Source organism: Theobroma cacao, chromosome 9 (genome assembly GCF_053813885.1).
Source record: "Theobroma cacao isolate CCN51 chromosome 9, ASM5381388v1, whole genome shotgun sequence".
NCBI lineage: Eukaryota > Viridiplantae > Streptophyta > Magnoliopsida > Malvales > Malvaceae > Theobroma > Theobroma cacao.
The window spans coordinates 8,308,784-8,326,928 of NC_142647.1; the positions used below are offsets into that span (position 1 = coordinate 8,308,784).

Genomic DNA, 18,145 nt, shown 5'->3' on the forward strand with positions numbered 1-18,145 from the left:
TTTAAAAAAATAATAAAAGCAAGTGAAGAAATATGATTAACATACGTAAAAAGTGTTTGTGAATTTGTTAAATAATTTATTCGTGTTTAATTGTATAACCCTATAAATATCGGTTTAAATTAAGATTACATGTGCCATCTTTCTTTTGTCTTTTTCTATGTATAACCTTTATCACGAATTACACCAAACAAGTTACATTTGTCCACGTTTTTGCTTGTTTAATTCTTCCAGATTTAACTTTGGTTTTGTCTTTCATCTAATGACCGGTTGCGTGTCTGCACGGGGGGTTTCACGCGGACCACACAGCTACATGCTCGCCCTTTCTTATTGCTTCGTGGTGAGGTCTCTGCATCATGGCCCGTATGGTATACCTTTCATTCTTTGGGACATTTAATCAGAATATTATTTTAAGCTAAAAGATTTAGCATAAGACAAGTCTATGTACATTAACAGCTCACTTAACTCTACAAGTGGGAATCTTGGTTCCAACCTCCAAGCCATGTGATTATTGTACATCATCATCATCTTTTTTTGGTACTCAATCACCGCATTGCAATTTTGGTTCGTGGGGCACACACATCAAATTTGTTTAACTATAACAAGAAATTGCATTATGTATATATATAGGGTACAATACTTAGACTCTCTAACTTTTAATTAAAATTTTAGATGAGTTCATTAATTTTCAAAATGAACATTTCGTTCTAAAAAAATATTTTTCGTCGGACACGTAGATTTAGCTGTTAATCAATCGTTATTGTTTCTGTTAATTTGATGATGTGATAATATTGAAAAGATAATTTTACCTTTTATTGATTTTAAAAATTACTATTATATAATTTTAAAAAAAAATAAAGGAAAAGTGTTCCCCTCCCCTAAGGAGCACCTGCAATTGAGAGAAAAAAAAAAGGTATTTTAATTTTTTTTATATTTTTTGTTAATAGTGTTTATATTTTTAAGATGGACTGCTGATTTTGAAAATTAATAAATTAATATAAAATTATGATTAAAAATTAAAAGATTAAAGTATTTTACTCATATATATTGTTTGTTCTTCTCCAAGTTTCATTGTTACTTTCAATGTAGACCCATTTACTTTGCTCACAAAGTGGGTAGAGTCAGATCTAAGCTACATTAATCTTAAGTTTAGTCCTTGGGAGTCATTGGTCAAGGTTATCCAAGATAAGCAAAAGAAAAACTTAGCCATCCATCTCACCAAAAGCCAAAAATTGATCCAACAGCAAAGCCTGACATCTCCATACACAATTCACTCTAAACTCTATATTTACTTCTTCTGTTTCATACTTTGTATTGCTACTTGCCCAAATATTTCATCTCATCCTTTTGCTCTTTGTTTGAGCTTCAATCCAAAGATCCAATATACATAATGCTGAAATGAGTCAACATGATAATGTGTTACACTATTGTGCTTATTATCTTAGAAAAATGATAAAAAAAATCTAAAATATATAATCTATAATCTATATTATAATGTCTATAAAAATAAGAATGTTGAAAATTTATTTAATTGACAAAAATAGATATTTTTAATCATTATATCATAAATTGCAATTTACCATTTTAAATATTTTTAATAACTATAGTGTACATGGTCGTGTCAAACAAGGATTGAAATTCAAGTTAAGATGTAAGCGAAATTGATAAATGAGATAAATTTCAATCTTATAAAGTGTCCTTTTAAATATTTTTATTATAAATATTAATAAGATTTATCTAAGTTGTAAATAAGAATTTTGATTGTATTAAATTACTTTTATTAAAAATATTTATTGAATTCTCATAATATTGAATAATTTGTAAATTGATATTACAAATTTTGAATTATTTATATTTCTAACTTTGTATTTTAAAAGATATATTTTTATTCATATATAATTATTATTAAAAATAAATAAATATTCACGTATAATGCACATGATAATAAATATCAATACTTAACACAATCATATATCTAATCTTAACCTTCCCTCTATATTCTTGTGTTTATCTAAAAGTTGTCTATTTTGTCCATTAATTGCATCATAATTAGCGTCATTAAATGCCTTTCATTCTCAATAATAATAATAATAATAATAATAATAATAATAATAATAATAATAATAATAATAATAATAACGAGAGAAGTACATTGTAATTTGACAAGAATGAATGCCTTAGTCAATGGCATAGCAACCATATTTGTCTAAGCATGTGTTGCTGGCTGATTGATTTTGAACGTACATGACACATTGACATATTATGGAATTCACCCTAATAATCTGTCCCACAAAGAAAAGTTTGGTCCACATAGTGGGGATGGGGATGCCCATATTTGATCAAATCTATGGGGCAAACTAATTGACCACAAAATTCAAAATTTAGACTTACACCAAAGAAATTGTTAGTCTCTTCTAATTTTTTTTCTACTTACTTTTTACTTTAAAATTGATTAGAAAATGTACTAAACATTCCTAAATTGGTAATAAAATGGGATTTTTTTATTTAATTTATATGGAAATGTTTAATGGTAGAAAGTAGAAGTTAATTTGGCACCTAAATACATAAATAGGGGCATTATAGTCAAATAACCAAGAATGCTCCAAAAAAGGGGAGAGAAAATGAAAATGAAAAACCTTTCAATACGGTGTCGGTGACTCGTTGTCAGCTCGAAACGCACAAAGCCAATCATATAAAACCCGTTATCGTGCCTTCCATTGCTGCTTTCTTTCTCTCGAAATTTCGGTTAAATATTTTGAAGATCTCTATGTTTGGAGTTGAAATTTCTTCATAGAGAGTCTTCGCGTCTTTCTCTCAGGCAATTCTAAATTTCTTTCCAGAGGTCAGTCAGATTCATCCTTCCTTTACACAATTTCTTCTATATTAGTTGCACTGCTAGATTTTGTTTTTTTTTTTTGCTATAACCTCTTTTTAACACAAAATCCCTCACACAGAAAACTCATTTCTGGATCTGGGTTTTCCCAGATCTGACAAAATTTGGACTTAATGGGTAATTTTGGGATCTGGGTGTTGACAATTTGCTTGCTATTTCAATCTGGATATGGGTTTTATCTTCCTGGTAGTTACCCTCACAAATATGTGGTTGGGGACTATTTATCTGTCAAAGTGAATTCCCTCACTTCCATTGACACCGAAATGCCCTTTAGCTATTACAGTTTACCCTTTTGTAAGCCTACAGAGGGTGTTAAGGATAGTGCTGAGAATCTTGGTGAGCTTCTCATGGGAGATCGGATTGAGAACTCACCGTATAGGTTTAAGATGTACACTAATGAGACCGAGATCTTCTTGTGTCAATCTAACAAGTTATCAGCTGATGATTTTAAGTTGTTGAAGAAGAGGATAGATGAGATGTATCAGGTTAACTTGATTCTCGATAATTTGCCTGCTATAAGGTATACTAGGAAAGAAGGTTTTATGTTGAGGTGGACCGGGTATCCTGTTGGGGTTAAGGTTCAGGATGTGTATTATGTGTTTAATCATTTGAAATTTAAGGTGCTTGTTCATAAGTATGAGGAAACAAATGTGGCACGTGTGATGGGTACTGGGGATGCTGCTGAGGTTATTCCCACTGTTGGCAATGGGGGATCGGATGTGCCTGGATATATGGTTGTTGGGTTTGAGGTGGTTCCTTGCAGTGTCCTGCATAATGGTAACTCTGTTAAGAACTTGAACATGTATGAAAAATACCCATCTCCAATCAAATGTGAGTCGACTACTGTGTCGATGCCTATCAAGGAAGGTGAGCCAATTGTCTTCACCTATGAGGTTGTCTTTGAGGAGAGTGATATCAAGTGGCCATCGCGTTGGGATGCTTATCTGAAGATGGAGGGATCCAAAGTTCATTGGTTCTCAATCTTGAATTCTCTTATGGTGATCACTTTCCTTGCTGGTATAGTCCTTGTAATCTTCTTAAGGACTGTTAGGCGGGATCTGACCCGATATGAGGAGCTTGACAAGGAGGCCCAAGCACAGATGAATGAGGAGTTATCTGGGTGGAAGCTTGTTGTTGGGGATGTTTTCCGTGCCCCATCCAATCCTGCTCTTCTGTGTATTATGGTTGGGGATGGAGTTCAGATCCTTGGGATGGCAGTTGTGACAATATTGTTTGCTGCTCTTGGATTTATGTCACCAGCATCCCGTGGAACTCTTATTACAGGTATGCTATTTTTCTACATGATTCTTGGTATTGTAGCTGGCTATGTTGCAGTTCGTCTTTGGAGAACAATTGGCTGCGGTGACCACAAGGGATGGGTTTCTGTTGCTTGGAAGGCTGCTTGTTTCTTCCCTGGTATTGCCTTTTTGATTCTAACCACTTTGAATTTCCTGTTATGGGGAAGTCACAGCACAGGAGCTATTCCATTTTCTCTCTTTGTTATTCTACTTCTACTTTGGTTCTGTATCTCTGTTCCACTCACCCTAGTTGGTGGATACTTTGGGGCTAAGGCACCTCATATTGAATACCCTGTTCGAACCAACCAGATCCCTCGGGAAATTCCAGCCCAGAAGTACCCATCCTGGCTGTTAGTTCTGGGTGCTGGAACTCTACCTTTCGGTACTCTTTTCATTGAGCTTTTCTTCATTATGTCTAGCATCTGGATGGGGCGAGTTTACTATGTCTTTGGGTTTCTGTTCATTGTTCTGGTCCTACTTGTTGTGGTTTGTGCTGAAGTATCTTTAGTGTTGACCTACATGCATCTCTGTGTGGAGGACTGGAAATGGTGGTGGAAATCCTTCTTTGCTTCTGGTTCAGTTGCCATCTACATCTTCTTGTACTCCATAAACTATCTCATATTTGATCTTAAGAGTTTGAGTGGACCTGTCTCCGCTACTCTGTACTTGGGGTATTCTCTCTTCATGGTCCTCGCAATCATGTTTGCAACAGGCACAATTGGATTCCTTTCTTCTTTCTGGTTCGTACATTATTTATTCTCTTCAGTAAAGCTAGATTGAAGAAACTTCTCCAAACACAAGAATTGGCACATTTGAAGAGGTAAATGGTACATTGAAGAGGCTCAGGAGAAAAGAATTCATCCTTTACATTAGTCAATCCTCTTTTACTTGTTACTTTGAGCGTTTATTTTGTTAGGGGACTTTGGTAAATGTAATAACAATAATTTCGCCCAGTTTTGCTTAATTCTTTATTAGATCTCTATGATGCATGATAATGCAATACGAGTCTGTATTTGCATTTTGATGTATTGGAGGCCTATCTAGGTTGTGTTGGTAACTTTATCTGTGGTACTTATACTATTTACTTCTATGTCCAAACTTTTATCAGTCGGAATGCAATGAGCACAGTTCATCACTTTTTTCTTTTGTTCTTATAGTACTCTCCATTCCCCCACTGGGCTTAACTCTAAAATGCTTTCAACTTCCCAAGATAGGAATACTGCCCTTGGATCTTGGTAAAGGGACACTCATGGGGTTTCCCGTGAACTGCTAGTATTCAGATCTGTATTTGTAAATTACCACTAATTAGTTTGCAAGTGTCTGAAATGAAAAGAAACTGCAGTCACAACACACATGCCTAAGTCTAAGCTTCATAACACGTAGGTTGGTATGCTGTGAGCTAAAAGAAGCAGCTGCCAGGGTTGAGGGGGCAGAAGTAGAAGTAATGTCACAAAGTTATGACATTCACATTATATGATAAATAAATAAGAACTCAAGATCGCCAACCATGTTTGTGAAACAAAAGAAACCAGTAAAATGGCAATAGCTTTTACCTCCCAATGGGAAAAAACTAAGCAGTTGCAAACTAAAAATCAACATGAAAGAAATAAATGGGGTCACCTCCAAAATTAATGGCAACATCATGGACAAAACTTGGTGGGCATATTTGTGGTGATGATGCCACAAAGGCACCTCATGAAGAAGTGCACTTAATGATCATAATCCTTTTATATACAAGTTTACGTACATCTAGGTACATGAGCAAATCGGTACCTCAACTAGTCGAACCTAAGAATCTTGAATAATCACAACAAACATGGATAATAGATTCCTACATTAGCATTTCAAAAAAAAAAAAAAAGATTCCTACATTAGATCAACCTTTCAGAAACCTAATGTGATATGATTAACAATTTAAGGTAGAAAAGGATAATTATATGTAAGGTAGAAAAAGATGGAGGCCAAGACAAGTATAACAAAGTTCAGGTCCGAAGAAGAGACGAGAAGCAATTTGGCCCGAAATGTTTGACAGCAGCGATTGATATCTTCAACTTGCTTAGCTTAGGCATGAGGCAATCTCCGTGGAAAGAGATAGCCACCGCTTCATCATCACCTCTTGCTGCCCCTCTAATAAGAAACTAGCTTGCTTCTTCTATCCATGAATAATCTAGGCATTTTCAGCCTTGAACTCTGCAACTCATTGTCTAAAAGGTTGCCATATGTTTTCTCCAGTCTTAGGCTTCCTGTTTTAACTTAGAAAGATCAAATGGCTTTGTTCATAAATGGGATTTACTATTTGCATCCATTCCCCCTTTTATTTAATAAAGAAAAAGAAAAAGAAGAAATTGTATTTTAACCTCTAAGTTTGTTATTAACGAGATTTATTGTCGTTTATCATCACATAAATTACATTAGTTTAATATAAAATAATTATGAACATGCTATGGAGTTTATTGTATTATAAAACAATTAAAATGTTTTAAAATTAAATTCAAATAGATTTATGTATTTAAGTAATAAAGTGATGTAGCTTAAAATTCTTCACTGAAGCCTAGCCCGGGGCGGGCAGGGGCACGCCAGCAAGGCAAAAAAAGAAGGAGAAGAAAAAAAACGTATGGTGTCCGTTGATCCGTTAGCATCAACTACTTTTCAACTTCATTTCAAAGCCTCTCGAAGTATTTTCGTCTCTCTGTCACTCCTCTCTCCATTGGCAAGCGGAGCAGCAAAAGGAAAATGTTGGCTACTTCTACTCCTACTACCACTGCTTCGCTCCCTTCTCTTCACCCACTTACCTATGATGCCATTCCAGCTCCCTCTCTCAACCCTTCTTTTCTTTCTTTCTCCTCCTCCTCCTCCTCTTCTTCTTCTTATTCTTCTTCTTATTCTTATCTTTCCCCTCTCTCTTTTGGTCTCCATAGCAAAACCCATGTCAGGATTAACCCAAAACTTAAGGTCTTTCACTTTACAAAAATGGGTTCTTTTCCTTTCTTTTTTTTAAAGAAAAATACATGTTTGTTCATTTTCTTTTCCTTGCTTCTCTTTTTAATACGTTTTCTTTCCCTTTGTCGGCAGGGATTGAGGGTAAGTTGTTCAAAAAGTGAACCTTTGAAGGTGATGATATCAGGTGCCCCGGCATCAGGTAAAGGCACCCAGTGTGAATTGATTGTACAAAAGGTAACTTACTCTAATGTTTTTCGATTTTAGTTTTTGAGAAGGCTAAACAATAAGGTTTTGCGCACCTTGTCTATTCTAATGTTTTTCGATTTTAGTTTTTGTGAAGGCTTGATTAGAGCAGCCTCTTGCAATAAAATTTGATGATTGCCTTTTCTTTTTCTTGACTTATATTGAAGATAATATTGTTTGCCTATCGGGTTAGCTCTACGTGGTTAAGACTTCTGCATCTAATTGGGTGGAATATATATATATATATATATATATATATATATCTATATTTTGAAAGTCAATAATAATTTCATTGCATTTAGAAGTTTACAAAAACCACCAATTATGGTAGTAGACAACACTGCTCTGGAAGGAGATACATTCCAGAGAGGCTTGCATATATACAGTCTAGTAATCAAGGTTTGCTTTTGAATCAAACTAAGACACATCATAGCCTGACTCAGTTTAATCCCATAGCAACCCACATATCCTGTCCCAAGAATATCAAAATCCCTTAACAAGACAATTGCACATCCTTCTGGACGCCTCATCTCCCATATGCAAATATAGATTGCTGTCTTTGCACTTTTTGATGAGAAGAAACCTGCGGTGTGGATTTCTTGAATGATATATTTAAAGAAAACTAAGTGAAATATTTTACTGAATTTTTACAATGTATGCAGCATTTTTTTAATTTCTCAAATGTTACAGTTATTCTACTTACTTCATATTGGCAGTTTGGATTGGTGCATATATCAACAGGGGATCTCTTAAGAGATGAAGTATCATCTGGGACAGAAATTGGAAATAAAGTGAAAGAATTCATGAATGCTGGGAAGCTGGTTCCGGATGAAATCGTTACGGCTGTACTACATAAATGACCCAATTAAATCATTCTTTCCTTCCTTATATGGTTAAAGAATTGAATATATACTTCTATATTTTGTAGATGGTGACAGCCAGATTATCACTTCAAGATGCTAAGGAGAAAGGGTGGCTTCTTGATGGATATCCAAGGAGTTTTGAGCAGGCACAAGCTTTGGAAGAATTGAGTGTTAGACCAGATATCTATATTGTATTAGATGTATGTTTCTTATACACTCATGTTGGTTCTGCTTTACTTGTCAGAAGTTGTTTGAACTTTATTGAATCCTACCAATGGCAAGTTTCTTGAGATACTGACCACCATAGGACTTTGCACAAAGGCTTAGTAGTAGAGAATTTAGAAAAAAAAAAAAAGATAGGAAGAAACGACTTAAGTGTCCCATGTTGGGGACATACCTAAGTCCAACCATTTACAACGAAGAAAGGAACTAAGCTTCCACCATAGTGCTTGAAAACCTTTGGTCCAACAAGCGATTTTACAGCCTCCTTCCACTCAACCACTCATGTGCTATATTGTTACTTTGCCATCAAATTACTTGATGGTAATTGTGATATTATTCTTGAAGTGGCTAATTGTCTGCATAAGATCTCAATCTAATGCTATGAGGTATTGTTTTTACATCTATATAATTTATTAATATTGCCTCTTAAAATTTTAACTCAAGCAGTGAATAGTGATCATATCTTTTTCAATCTCTAACATGTTTACTGAATTTCATATTAGCTAGACAACTATTGCTAAAAAGTATGCCTTTTACATTTGTTTTATTTCTTAATATTCAGGTTCCTGATGAAATTCTAATCGACAGATGTGTTGGTAGAAGGCTAGACCCAGAGACAGGGAAAATTTACCATGTAAAAAATTTCCCTCCTGACTCAGATGAAATTAAAGCAAGATTGGTTACCCGTGCTGATGACACAGAGGAGAAAGTATGATCCTATATTACTGTTGTCATGTACATGCTTTCAGTCTGTTGCTTTTCATTTGCTTAGATGCAGAGTGTCAAGATGTTGTATGAGTACAACCTGGCGCATACTATTGCATGGTCAACATATATCTGGCTTAGTATTCATCATCACATAGATTATTTCAAGAGGTTTGTCTGAGATTCTTGGAGCAGGGACTCCACTTCACATTAGACAAAACTTATTCAGTTTTAAATGATTCCCCTGTACACCCATAAAAGTCTGTTATATGCATTGTAAGGGAACTTGCAGAAGCACTCATAACAGCATGTACTGATGGTTATTTACATATGCATCATTTTCACACTACTGCATGGACATGGAGAAAGTTGAAATCTTGTGGGCTTATTTTAAACAATACAAACCTGAAGAACCCTACATGGAGCACGACTTGACCGTGAAACTTTTATGAATAAAACTAGGTAGAAGTAATGCCTGCATTTATCACTATGTGAATAAACTGTAGAACTTTCCAGTGAATCGAGTCCGATAAAGTACTTACTTTTCAGAGTTTCATATGCTGTTGCAATTTTTCTAAATTCCTTTATGCACTGAGTTACTTGAAGATAATGCTGTTGTTGCATGCACTTTATTTCTTTAATACATGTTTGCTTCATTTCATGAAACGTAATTTACCTTAATGCTCTGTGTTAGCCACCTAATATCTGCCCCATCCTTTTTCCATTATTGTTTTTTTTTATTTAGGTGAAGTCACGACTAGAAGTATACAAGAAAAATGCAGCAGCAATCTCATCCACATACACCAGCATAACGAACAAGGTTTGAGATATTCAAATACTTTCTCTAGGATTACTTTCCTCCTATGCTTATTATGCTTATGTGTATCAGTTTTGCGTTTCCCCACAGATTGATGGAAACCGTTCAAAAGAGATCATTTTCGAAGATATAGACTCCTTGCTGTCTCAAGTGCAGAAGGATAAAACAGCAAAATCAGGTAAGTGAAAACAAATTTCAGGTTTTGAAGCGCATGATACTTTGAACTGTCTTTTTGCTGGAGTCTTTTCCTACTCTTCTTAGGCTTTATCAAAGGCTTTCTGAAAATGAAAAGTTTTGCATAATTTAAAAGATTTTTGTCAATAGATTCTTGAATTTCTCATTTGAGGTGCATTATTTGCTTGAGCTAAGCTTAGGATCACACTATCAATTCCTATAGATTAAGCCAGAAATATTTTCAACCTATGTAGCACTATCTTTTTTACTAAGGGATACACCTGTTATGTTTGGAAGAACCATTGATTAGAGGCCTTTCAATTCCCTTCTAAAATATTGATGGTGTTTTTTCCCATGTGTGTCTACATAGACTTGTTTTCTTTTGACCTTTCTGTTTCCTTGTTATGGATTGATACAATTTTGCAAAGCTTATATCCAAGCACCTGAGGGTAATTTAACCTTGATCACATCAGAAGTTAGATGGCATTTTCTTGAATATCAATTATTCATCCATGGACTTGTATTTATAGCAAATAAGGCTTTTAATCATTGTTTGTCCCTCCATTTCTTTAAGAATATGCTTATACTGAGATTTCTATGGTTTAAGGTAGGTCAGTGTCTCAGTGGCTAGAATTGAGATTAATGTCCATGGGATCACTTTCTACCCTTGATTTGGGCTGCTATCTAAGTTGAAACTAGATATCTTCTGCCAGTTGTTCTATATATATGCTGAGAGATCCATGTTTGTCATACTTGTTTGTTTACTTCTACTCCTTTGATGTCAGTTTCTGTACTGACACCTTAACCTACTGTTGACACTTTTCAACTTCATTATATGATTTTGTTCTATAAGTTTATTACCAACATGTTAACCATATTTCCTCATATATAATTTCAATTCCAGGAAAGTTGTTTGCAGGTACTTTTTAATGTGTAGATCACTTAATGATTACCATGCATATGAGTAACTTTTGTTTGAGCCTGATCATAGAAAAGTCATACTATGTGCCTTTAACTAACAAAAGCCTCTGTTATCTGTCTTGACTTTTTCCTGTTTCCTTCTTATTTCCAGTGAAACCAGTTCTTCAAACTGAGAGCCGTTTAAATCTGGCATCTTCAAGCAGGGTAAATTGTTATAATTACTATTTACATAGTGGTGATCAATACTTCTGGATCCCAAATTTTCTACTTAAATTAGCTTAGTATAATGGTTCCTTGTTTGTATTAAGAATTAGGAATCAAATCCTGCCTTCACCAGGGAAGGGAAGGTTATGGGAAATGGATGGATATCCCTTGTATAGCTTAGTCATGGGCTAAGAAATAAAAAGAATCATTTTCACTCAAAATTGAAATTTCATTTCTTACTTTCTTTAGCTTTTGACAGGATAAATGGAGAGGCATTCCTACTAGATTGAATAATATTCCTCACTCAAGAGAAATAAGAAATTATTTCTATGATGATGTGCTACAAGCCACACAGAGAGCTGTCAATGATGGAAGAACTCGACTAAAGGTCAGATATTATTACTTGATTTGTTTGGACTAAATTACCTCGCCATAGAAATCACAACGACTTTTATGACTATCAGGTGACTAGTAACAGTTCTTTTCAATTGTACATTTTTTAATCCTGACTAGCACTTTTCTTTTTATTGTTCAACTGAATCCTATTCTCTTTGCAAGGAGAAAAACTAAGGTATATATAAGGATTCCCTACTTAGTGAATGCATAGCAAACATAATCATTGATTATACATGGCTTGTCCTGGTTCTTACCCTGAGGCTTAGCAACTTTAGTTTTTGAGTAATACTGATAGAGAATTTGTCTATAGATGTACTTACTTTTGTAAATGGAATAATATACTTTCCTCCCATCTCCATATCGGTTGGTGTGAAATAGTTTTCTATTTTTCCTGCATCATTTATTGTCCAGTTAAAGAAACTCCCATCTATTATGCGTCCACTTGATTAATATGGTTTGGGCTTGGGAGATACATCAGGGGCATTCATCATTGGCAGAAATTCTTCAAACTAGCCACAAATCATCTGCACATTTTTCAGATGGTTGGGGCTTGTGAAAAAAAAGGTTATAAGTGCTTCTGTAAGAATGTGTGACTTAATTGAGGATGACCATGTTAAAAAGGAGGGAGGAAGATCAAAAGAAGGCGTCGGTGGAAGCAATCAAGAAGGACCTCACTTTCACTGAGCTTCTTATGTATGGCTCTAAATAGAGAATAATGGCACAATAGAATCCATTTTTGCAACCCCAGCTAATGCGAAAAGGTTTAGATTGTTGTTGTAGCAAAATCACCAAAAGTCAACTAATAACTCCTGCTCTTCAATATTTTTTTTTGATTAATCAGAATAATAATTTTATTAATTATCCCGTAAGGAAAACCTGGAAGGGTCCAGGAAGAACAAAGGAGCAAGCAGAGCCAGAATTTGTCTGCTTCGAAGGACATAAGACATCTTGATACCATGTACAAAAAGCTTACCGGCAGTACAATATAGGAGCAACTGTTTATTGGACTAGCATGATATTAACTAAGAGATGAAGCTTTTGATGGAAGAGAGATTGCGATGAACTTACATTCCTTTGGTACTTTTAGCATTCAGAAATCTATCCCAGAGGAGCTGATTAATTTTGTTGAAATTTTCTTTTTATATCAACAGGTTGAGATTAATATCCCAGAGCTGAATCCAGAAATGGTGAGAGGTTAACTTTATATATATTTTATTTTCTAATTTCCCCAGTTTCTATAGGGTTAACCAATCTTATGATGCACAGGATGTGTATCGAATAGGTACCCTAATGGAGCTAGTACGAGTTATTGCTCTTTCATTTGCTGATGATGGAAAACGTGTCAAGGTACTTTTTGTAGTTACTGATATAAATCTGATAATGTTTCTTGTATTTATCCAGACATTCCTACTTCTCCTTGTCTTTCAGGTTTGTGTTCAAGGTTCTATGGGAGAGGGTGCACTTGCAGGAATGCCCCTGCAACTTGCTGGTACTCGGAAGATATTGGAATTCATGGATTGGGGTGATTATGGTGCTATGGGAACATTTATCAAGATTGGTTCAATAGGTATGAGGACATACTCCTTGCCAATGCCAAGGTTTATTCTCTATTTTTATATGATTGTTTTGCAAATATCTATGTTTCTGCCAGAGATCACATCTTGTTGGCAATCTGCATGTAGGAGATTTAGTGAGCATGCGCATATGTCCATCCATTTGACTATTTTGATCCCTTGTGGATATTACTGTCATTCGGTTAATTGGTATATGCTTTAAATTTGCCTCTGCTCTCTTATGGTTGCACAAATTCTGAAAATATGCATAGTGGCTATCATTGTAAGAAGTTAACCGAGTCTTTGTCTTGAGACTTTTCATCTCTATATGCCCTTATATGTCAGATTTTTAGCACATATTAAACTCCATAAGACATTGTGTATCATATAGAGATACTTAAGGAGCATTGGTATTTTTAGCTAATTTTTTTGATCTTTGATTGACGTGCTTTTTTTTTCTCCAGATTATGTTGCAAAAACTTATTGTAGACAACAATCACATTGAACGTTTGAAAATTCTTTCCACCCATGCTTTCTCTTTATTACGAGTAACCATTTTGTTACATTGACTCGCGTTTATCAAGTGATATACATAAATGCTTGTGTTCCAACAGAAGTGATTGATTGTCCTTAAATCACATTTTTCAATTTGTTTGAATGGCATTTCTGCTGAAATTAAATAGGTAGCAGTCTCCTTATGTAATGCAACAACTTATAGTAAAATGCCATGAATATTACAAAGATGAGCATACCAATAAGATCTGCTATAATTTGTAAAACTTATCTCATCCCTTCTGCAGTAGCATTGTGGAATACTATATAGGAAGGATTATAGATCAATTGGAGTATCCCTCTACATGCACAATTTAAATGATTCTCATTTTTAATGTTTTCTTTATTTGCAATGACAGGTGCCAAAGAGGTTGATGAACAAGATGACATGTTCATCTTAGTGGCTCCACAAAATGCCGTAGGGAATTGCATTATAGATGTAAGAATCTGGAGACTAATTGTTTTACTATGCTGTTCTAAAAGCATTCTACTTGACATTTTAGTTTCTAAGTAATGTTGCTGCTAACCGTATAGGATTTAAAAGCTATGACTGATGCTGCTGGGAACCGGCCAGTTATTCTTATCAATCCTAGACTCAAGGTCAGATATTCGTATGATCTTAGATGAATATTTTTGCTGAATGATTTTGTACGTCAAAAAAGACAAGGATTTGAACCTTAGATCTTTATGCAAGTCTGAAACCATCAACCCTCATTACCTGATCCGTAGCTCAGGTGGTGTGATATTTCTGTATTTTCCTTTGAAGACTTACAGATTTGAGGAAAAAAAAATCATTTAAATGATTTCAGTATGCAGTGCTAGGCCCGCAACTTTAAAGTATTTGAACTTCATTTCAAATTTCAAAATCTGCTATTTCATTGGGAAAACATATTGTTGCATTTTTCCATACCAGACCAAAAATCCATCTTGGTCAACTCCTAAAGTAGATGAAGAATAGGCTGCATAGGGTGATTGGTATTCGTTTATATTTCTGACCTGTGTATTTTTGGAATTCTCTGAATATAGGATCTTCCAGGTTCAAGTGGTATCATGCAAGTAAGTTCAACCTTTCTTTGGGTTCGTTTTGCAATTAGATATTCCCAGAAAGACATTCTTTTCTAATTCTGTTTGCGATCAGTATGTTTTTGGATTTAAAAGGAAAAATGATTGAAATTTCATAAAAACAAATGGATTTAAGAAAACATGAATATGTTCTGAATATGTTTCTTTGAATATTGTAGTACAAAATATTTAATGAGACATGTTAACAGGAACCAATGTTGAGTTTTTAACCCTTTTTTTTCTTTGTAGACTATGGGTCGGGACAAGAGACTGGAGTATGCAGCTTCCTTTGAAAGTTGCTACTTTTTCAGGCTTCTTTATTATGCTGGAACCCAGTATCCAATTATGGGTGCAATAAGGTAGGGTTATTTATTAGCCAAATTCTCATTTATCTTATTCTACACTGTATGATTTTTGACTGGTGCTTGGTGAATTTTTTGGCCATTTGGATTGGTCTAACCTTTCTTGCAGAACTGTGCCAGTACAAACATATGAAGACACAGTATGCAGGATATATCTATAAATATCTGGTGCTAAGGATATTCTACTTTGCACTTTTTCGCTTTATAAACCAATAATCATCTGGATATGTGCTTTAGCTTTATCTAATTTAGCAGCTTAATTGATTAAATGGAATAGAGAAGTTGGTTGTGGACTTGATTTGTTATGTAAGTTGTTGGAATTAAAGTGCATAATATATGAAAACTAGTAGAAATCCAAGAACAGTGTAATTTATTCTTGGCATTGGGCTAGGTCTATCTTAATGTTCTAACTCACTTGGAGAGTGTTAATACCTCCTAGATCCTCATCTCTGAATAAAAGCCTTTAACGGGGACTTCATTGCTCTGTGGCTCAAATAGAAAGTAGTCTCTCTCCATTGCTTCTGTGTTTCTAGTGAAATGAAACTAGACACTTAAAGAGATGAATAGCAAATAAACATATTGTGTAAGCACAAAATCAGCATTTTTATCATTGTTTACATTGAAATTTATAGTTTCTAATTAAGAAAAAGGTTCGAGCAATTTTCCAATAGAGATTTAAAGTCTTCAACTGTATTTTTTTTCTTGATGAATGTTCCAAGTTGGTCGAAAGTATACAATTTAGAATGGAAGAGAAATCTATGGAGAAAGTGATCTCATGGCGTTCTTCTATTCCTACTGGGTGGGTTATTCGTCTCCTCTTCCTATTATGACATATCTTCTCATTGCCTGACAAAGGACAGGAGTATATTGGCTATGTTAGAGGTTTTGCCAGCGCGACTGCATATAGAAATCCAATCTTCTGCTCTCCAATTGGATTGATGGCCCTTGTTAGCGCACATTTGATGTCATTGTTGTGCTTTAAGGAAAATGCTGGATGTTACTTTATCTCCAAACATTTTATCCTGGAAATATTTCAGTGGAAATATCTTTATTAAACCATTGTCATTTCATAATTGCAGAATGACTTACCCATCTGTTTATGAACTGCACAAGAGGGTGGATGAACCATCTGGGAAGGAGAAGTACATTCCATTATCAACATTTACAGCAAGGCCAACCATTGATGAAATTAATGATGCCTTCCTTGGAAAACCAAGGTAAGATTCATGATCTATTATGGTAGGAACAGCTCCATATTGTCTTTGTTATTTTTACTAGTCCTAATGTGATCATTTCGTTTGGATTTCTCTCTGCAGGAATAAAGATAAGAAAGCCTCTGGAATTTGGTAAGATCAACGTCCATATTCTGTATATCAACTGCAATTACTATCTCTTGATATCGACCAATCTAAATATTTCTGTTGCAGGGGTTTTCTGAGTGGTGTATTCTGAGTACAACAGAAGTTGTTTAACCACAACGCCCTGAGGTACAACACATCACAAGCAAGTTTGTATATGTAGTAAGTATTACAGAAAAGAACAAAAAAAAAAAAAAAAAAACTTATACTCTTTGGACTGTCTTGCAATCCTATCCCATCCAATATTCCAATTTTTTCATTCCAGGAATGAGCTGGGACGTCACAAATGCTTGAGGGTACAGGTTAAGCCGGTTGTTTTGCTTTAACACATATCAGTCCAGCTATCTTTTGCCCCTTCTTTTTTATATTCTTGGGAGGAGGAAACTTAAATATGTATGTTGGTTGATGATAGGCAGGCTGTAACCTTGAGTGAAATTATGATAACTAGACCATTTGGTTTTAGTAACATAAAATTATTTTAGAATGGTTATCTGTCCTAGATCAAACCTGCATCATAACCAATCCCTAGAATGATGAGATATCTTAAAATTAGTTTTACTGTAATACTATTAACAACCTTATCACTACCATTGACATTGACAAATCATATGAAGAAATGGGTGGGTATACAAAGCAAGAAATGCAAGTGGGAGTTGAGATTCAAGGAATTCACATGGAATAATTTGGGTTCTTGCTCACTACTTAATAAGGCATCTTTTCTTTAAATATTAAAATTAGCAGAATCATGCAATTTGATTGTCAGAGCCATTGTATAATAAAAGAGGAAATCAGAGTCAAAGGGAAAAACAATGGTTAACTAGTATGTAATCAATATTATGACGATGAGGAGATTGAAAGTTAAGAATGCAGCTCAAAAAATAAGCAGAGCCAAGTGGGACAATAATGTATAGAATAACTCAAAACAAAAACAGCCGCAGACCAGTAAAATTTCCAAAATTATTGTCTTGCAATGTAGGTTTGGTGAAGTTCAAACAATGAAGAAATTGCAGGAAAGATATGGATTCCATTTTCTTGTTTACGGAAAACATTCTGAATGTAAAACTTCATTAGGTTAATACGATAAAAAAAAAAACATACTTAAAATTATTTGAGAGAAATTTTGTTTTTATAATTGAGAGAAGAATTCAAATTCTACTCCTTAAAACAGTAATGATGTACTAATCAACGAATTAAATACTCGAAAGGAAATTATTTTCAAATAAAATCTAAGAATACCCATGCGCTATTAACAAAAGAAATATAACTCTTGAGTCAATATTGCTGTAATACTTGAGTTGACTGAAGTATTTAATTCGATAAAAAGAACATATATATTTTCTGCTCAAAAAGTAACTCTTCGTTCTTAACCGAAACAATTTGGACTTTATTGACCGAAACCCTTAAGGCTGAGTCATCTCCAGCACCACCCATTGCCAGTTTCCATCTTTTCTTACTAAACAAAGTTTAAAGATTCTGGCACTTACTACTATTTGGCAAGACGTCTGAGTTCTGCATTGCCTTCACCGTGAAATGGGCTCCATCTCCATGTGGACACGAAACTTGCGTTCACAAGCTTATGCTCCCT

General features: G+C 34.6%; 2 protein-coding genes across 4 annotated transcripts; both read left to right on the forward strand.

Annotated features, from left to right (window-relative positions):
- The first annotated feature begins 2,698 nt into the window (after positions 1-2,698).
- Positions 2,699-5,323, forward strand: LOC18588918 (Endomembrane protein 70 protein family). The gene is made up of 2 exons (XM_007013646.3): positions 2,699-2,839; positions 2,952-5,323. The coding sequence occupies exon 2, from the start codon at positions 3,004-3,006 to the stop codon at positions 4,966-4,968; it is 1,965 nt and encodes a 654-aa protein (XP_007013708.3). The 5' UTR covers positions 2,699-2,839; positions 2,952-3,003; the 3' UTR covers positions 4,969-5,323.
- A 1,540-nt stretch (positions 5,324-6,863) lies between these two features.
- On the forward strand, positions 6,864-17,044 carry LOC18588919 (adenylate kinase family protein). 3 transcript variants are annotated; one of them, XR_001929568.2, is made up of 20 exons: positions 6,864-7,140; positions 7,261-7,362; positions 8,088-8,216; positions 8,300-8,434; positions 9,019-9,165; positions 9,907-9,981; positions 10,069-10,156; positions 11,225-11,277; positions 11,537-11,665; positions 12,825-12,860; positions 12,940-13,020; positions 13,102-13,240; positions 14,138-14,217; positions 14,313-14,378; positions 14,805-14,834; positions 15,090-15,199; positions 16,282-16,419; positions 16,519-16,548; positions 16,630-16,722; positions 16,826-17,044. XR_001929568.2 is itself a non-coding variant. In XM_007013648.3 (20 exons), the coding sequence occupies exons 1-19, from the start codon at positions 6,922-6,924 to the stop codon at positions 16,652-16,654; spliced, it is 1,812 nt and encodes a 603-aa protein (XP_007013710.3). In that variant the 5' UTR covers positions 6,864-6,921; the 3' UTR covers positions 16,655-16,689; positions 16,826-17,044. The 3 variants fall into 3 exon arrangements, 1 of the variants encoding a protein (XP_007013710.3); XR_016028389.1 differs by having other exon boundaries at positions 8,088-8,207; XM_007013648.3 differs by having other exon boundaries at positions 16,630-16,689.
- Positions 17,045-18,145: the final 1,101 nt, after the last annotated feature.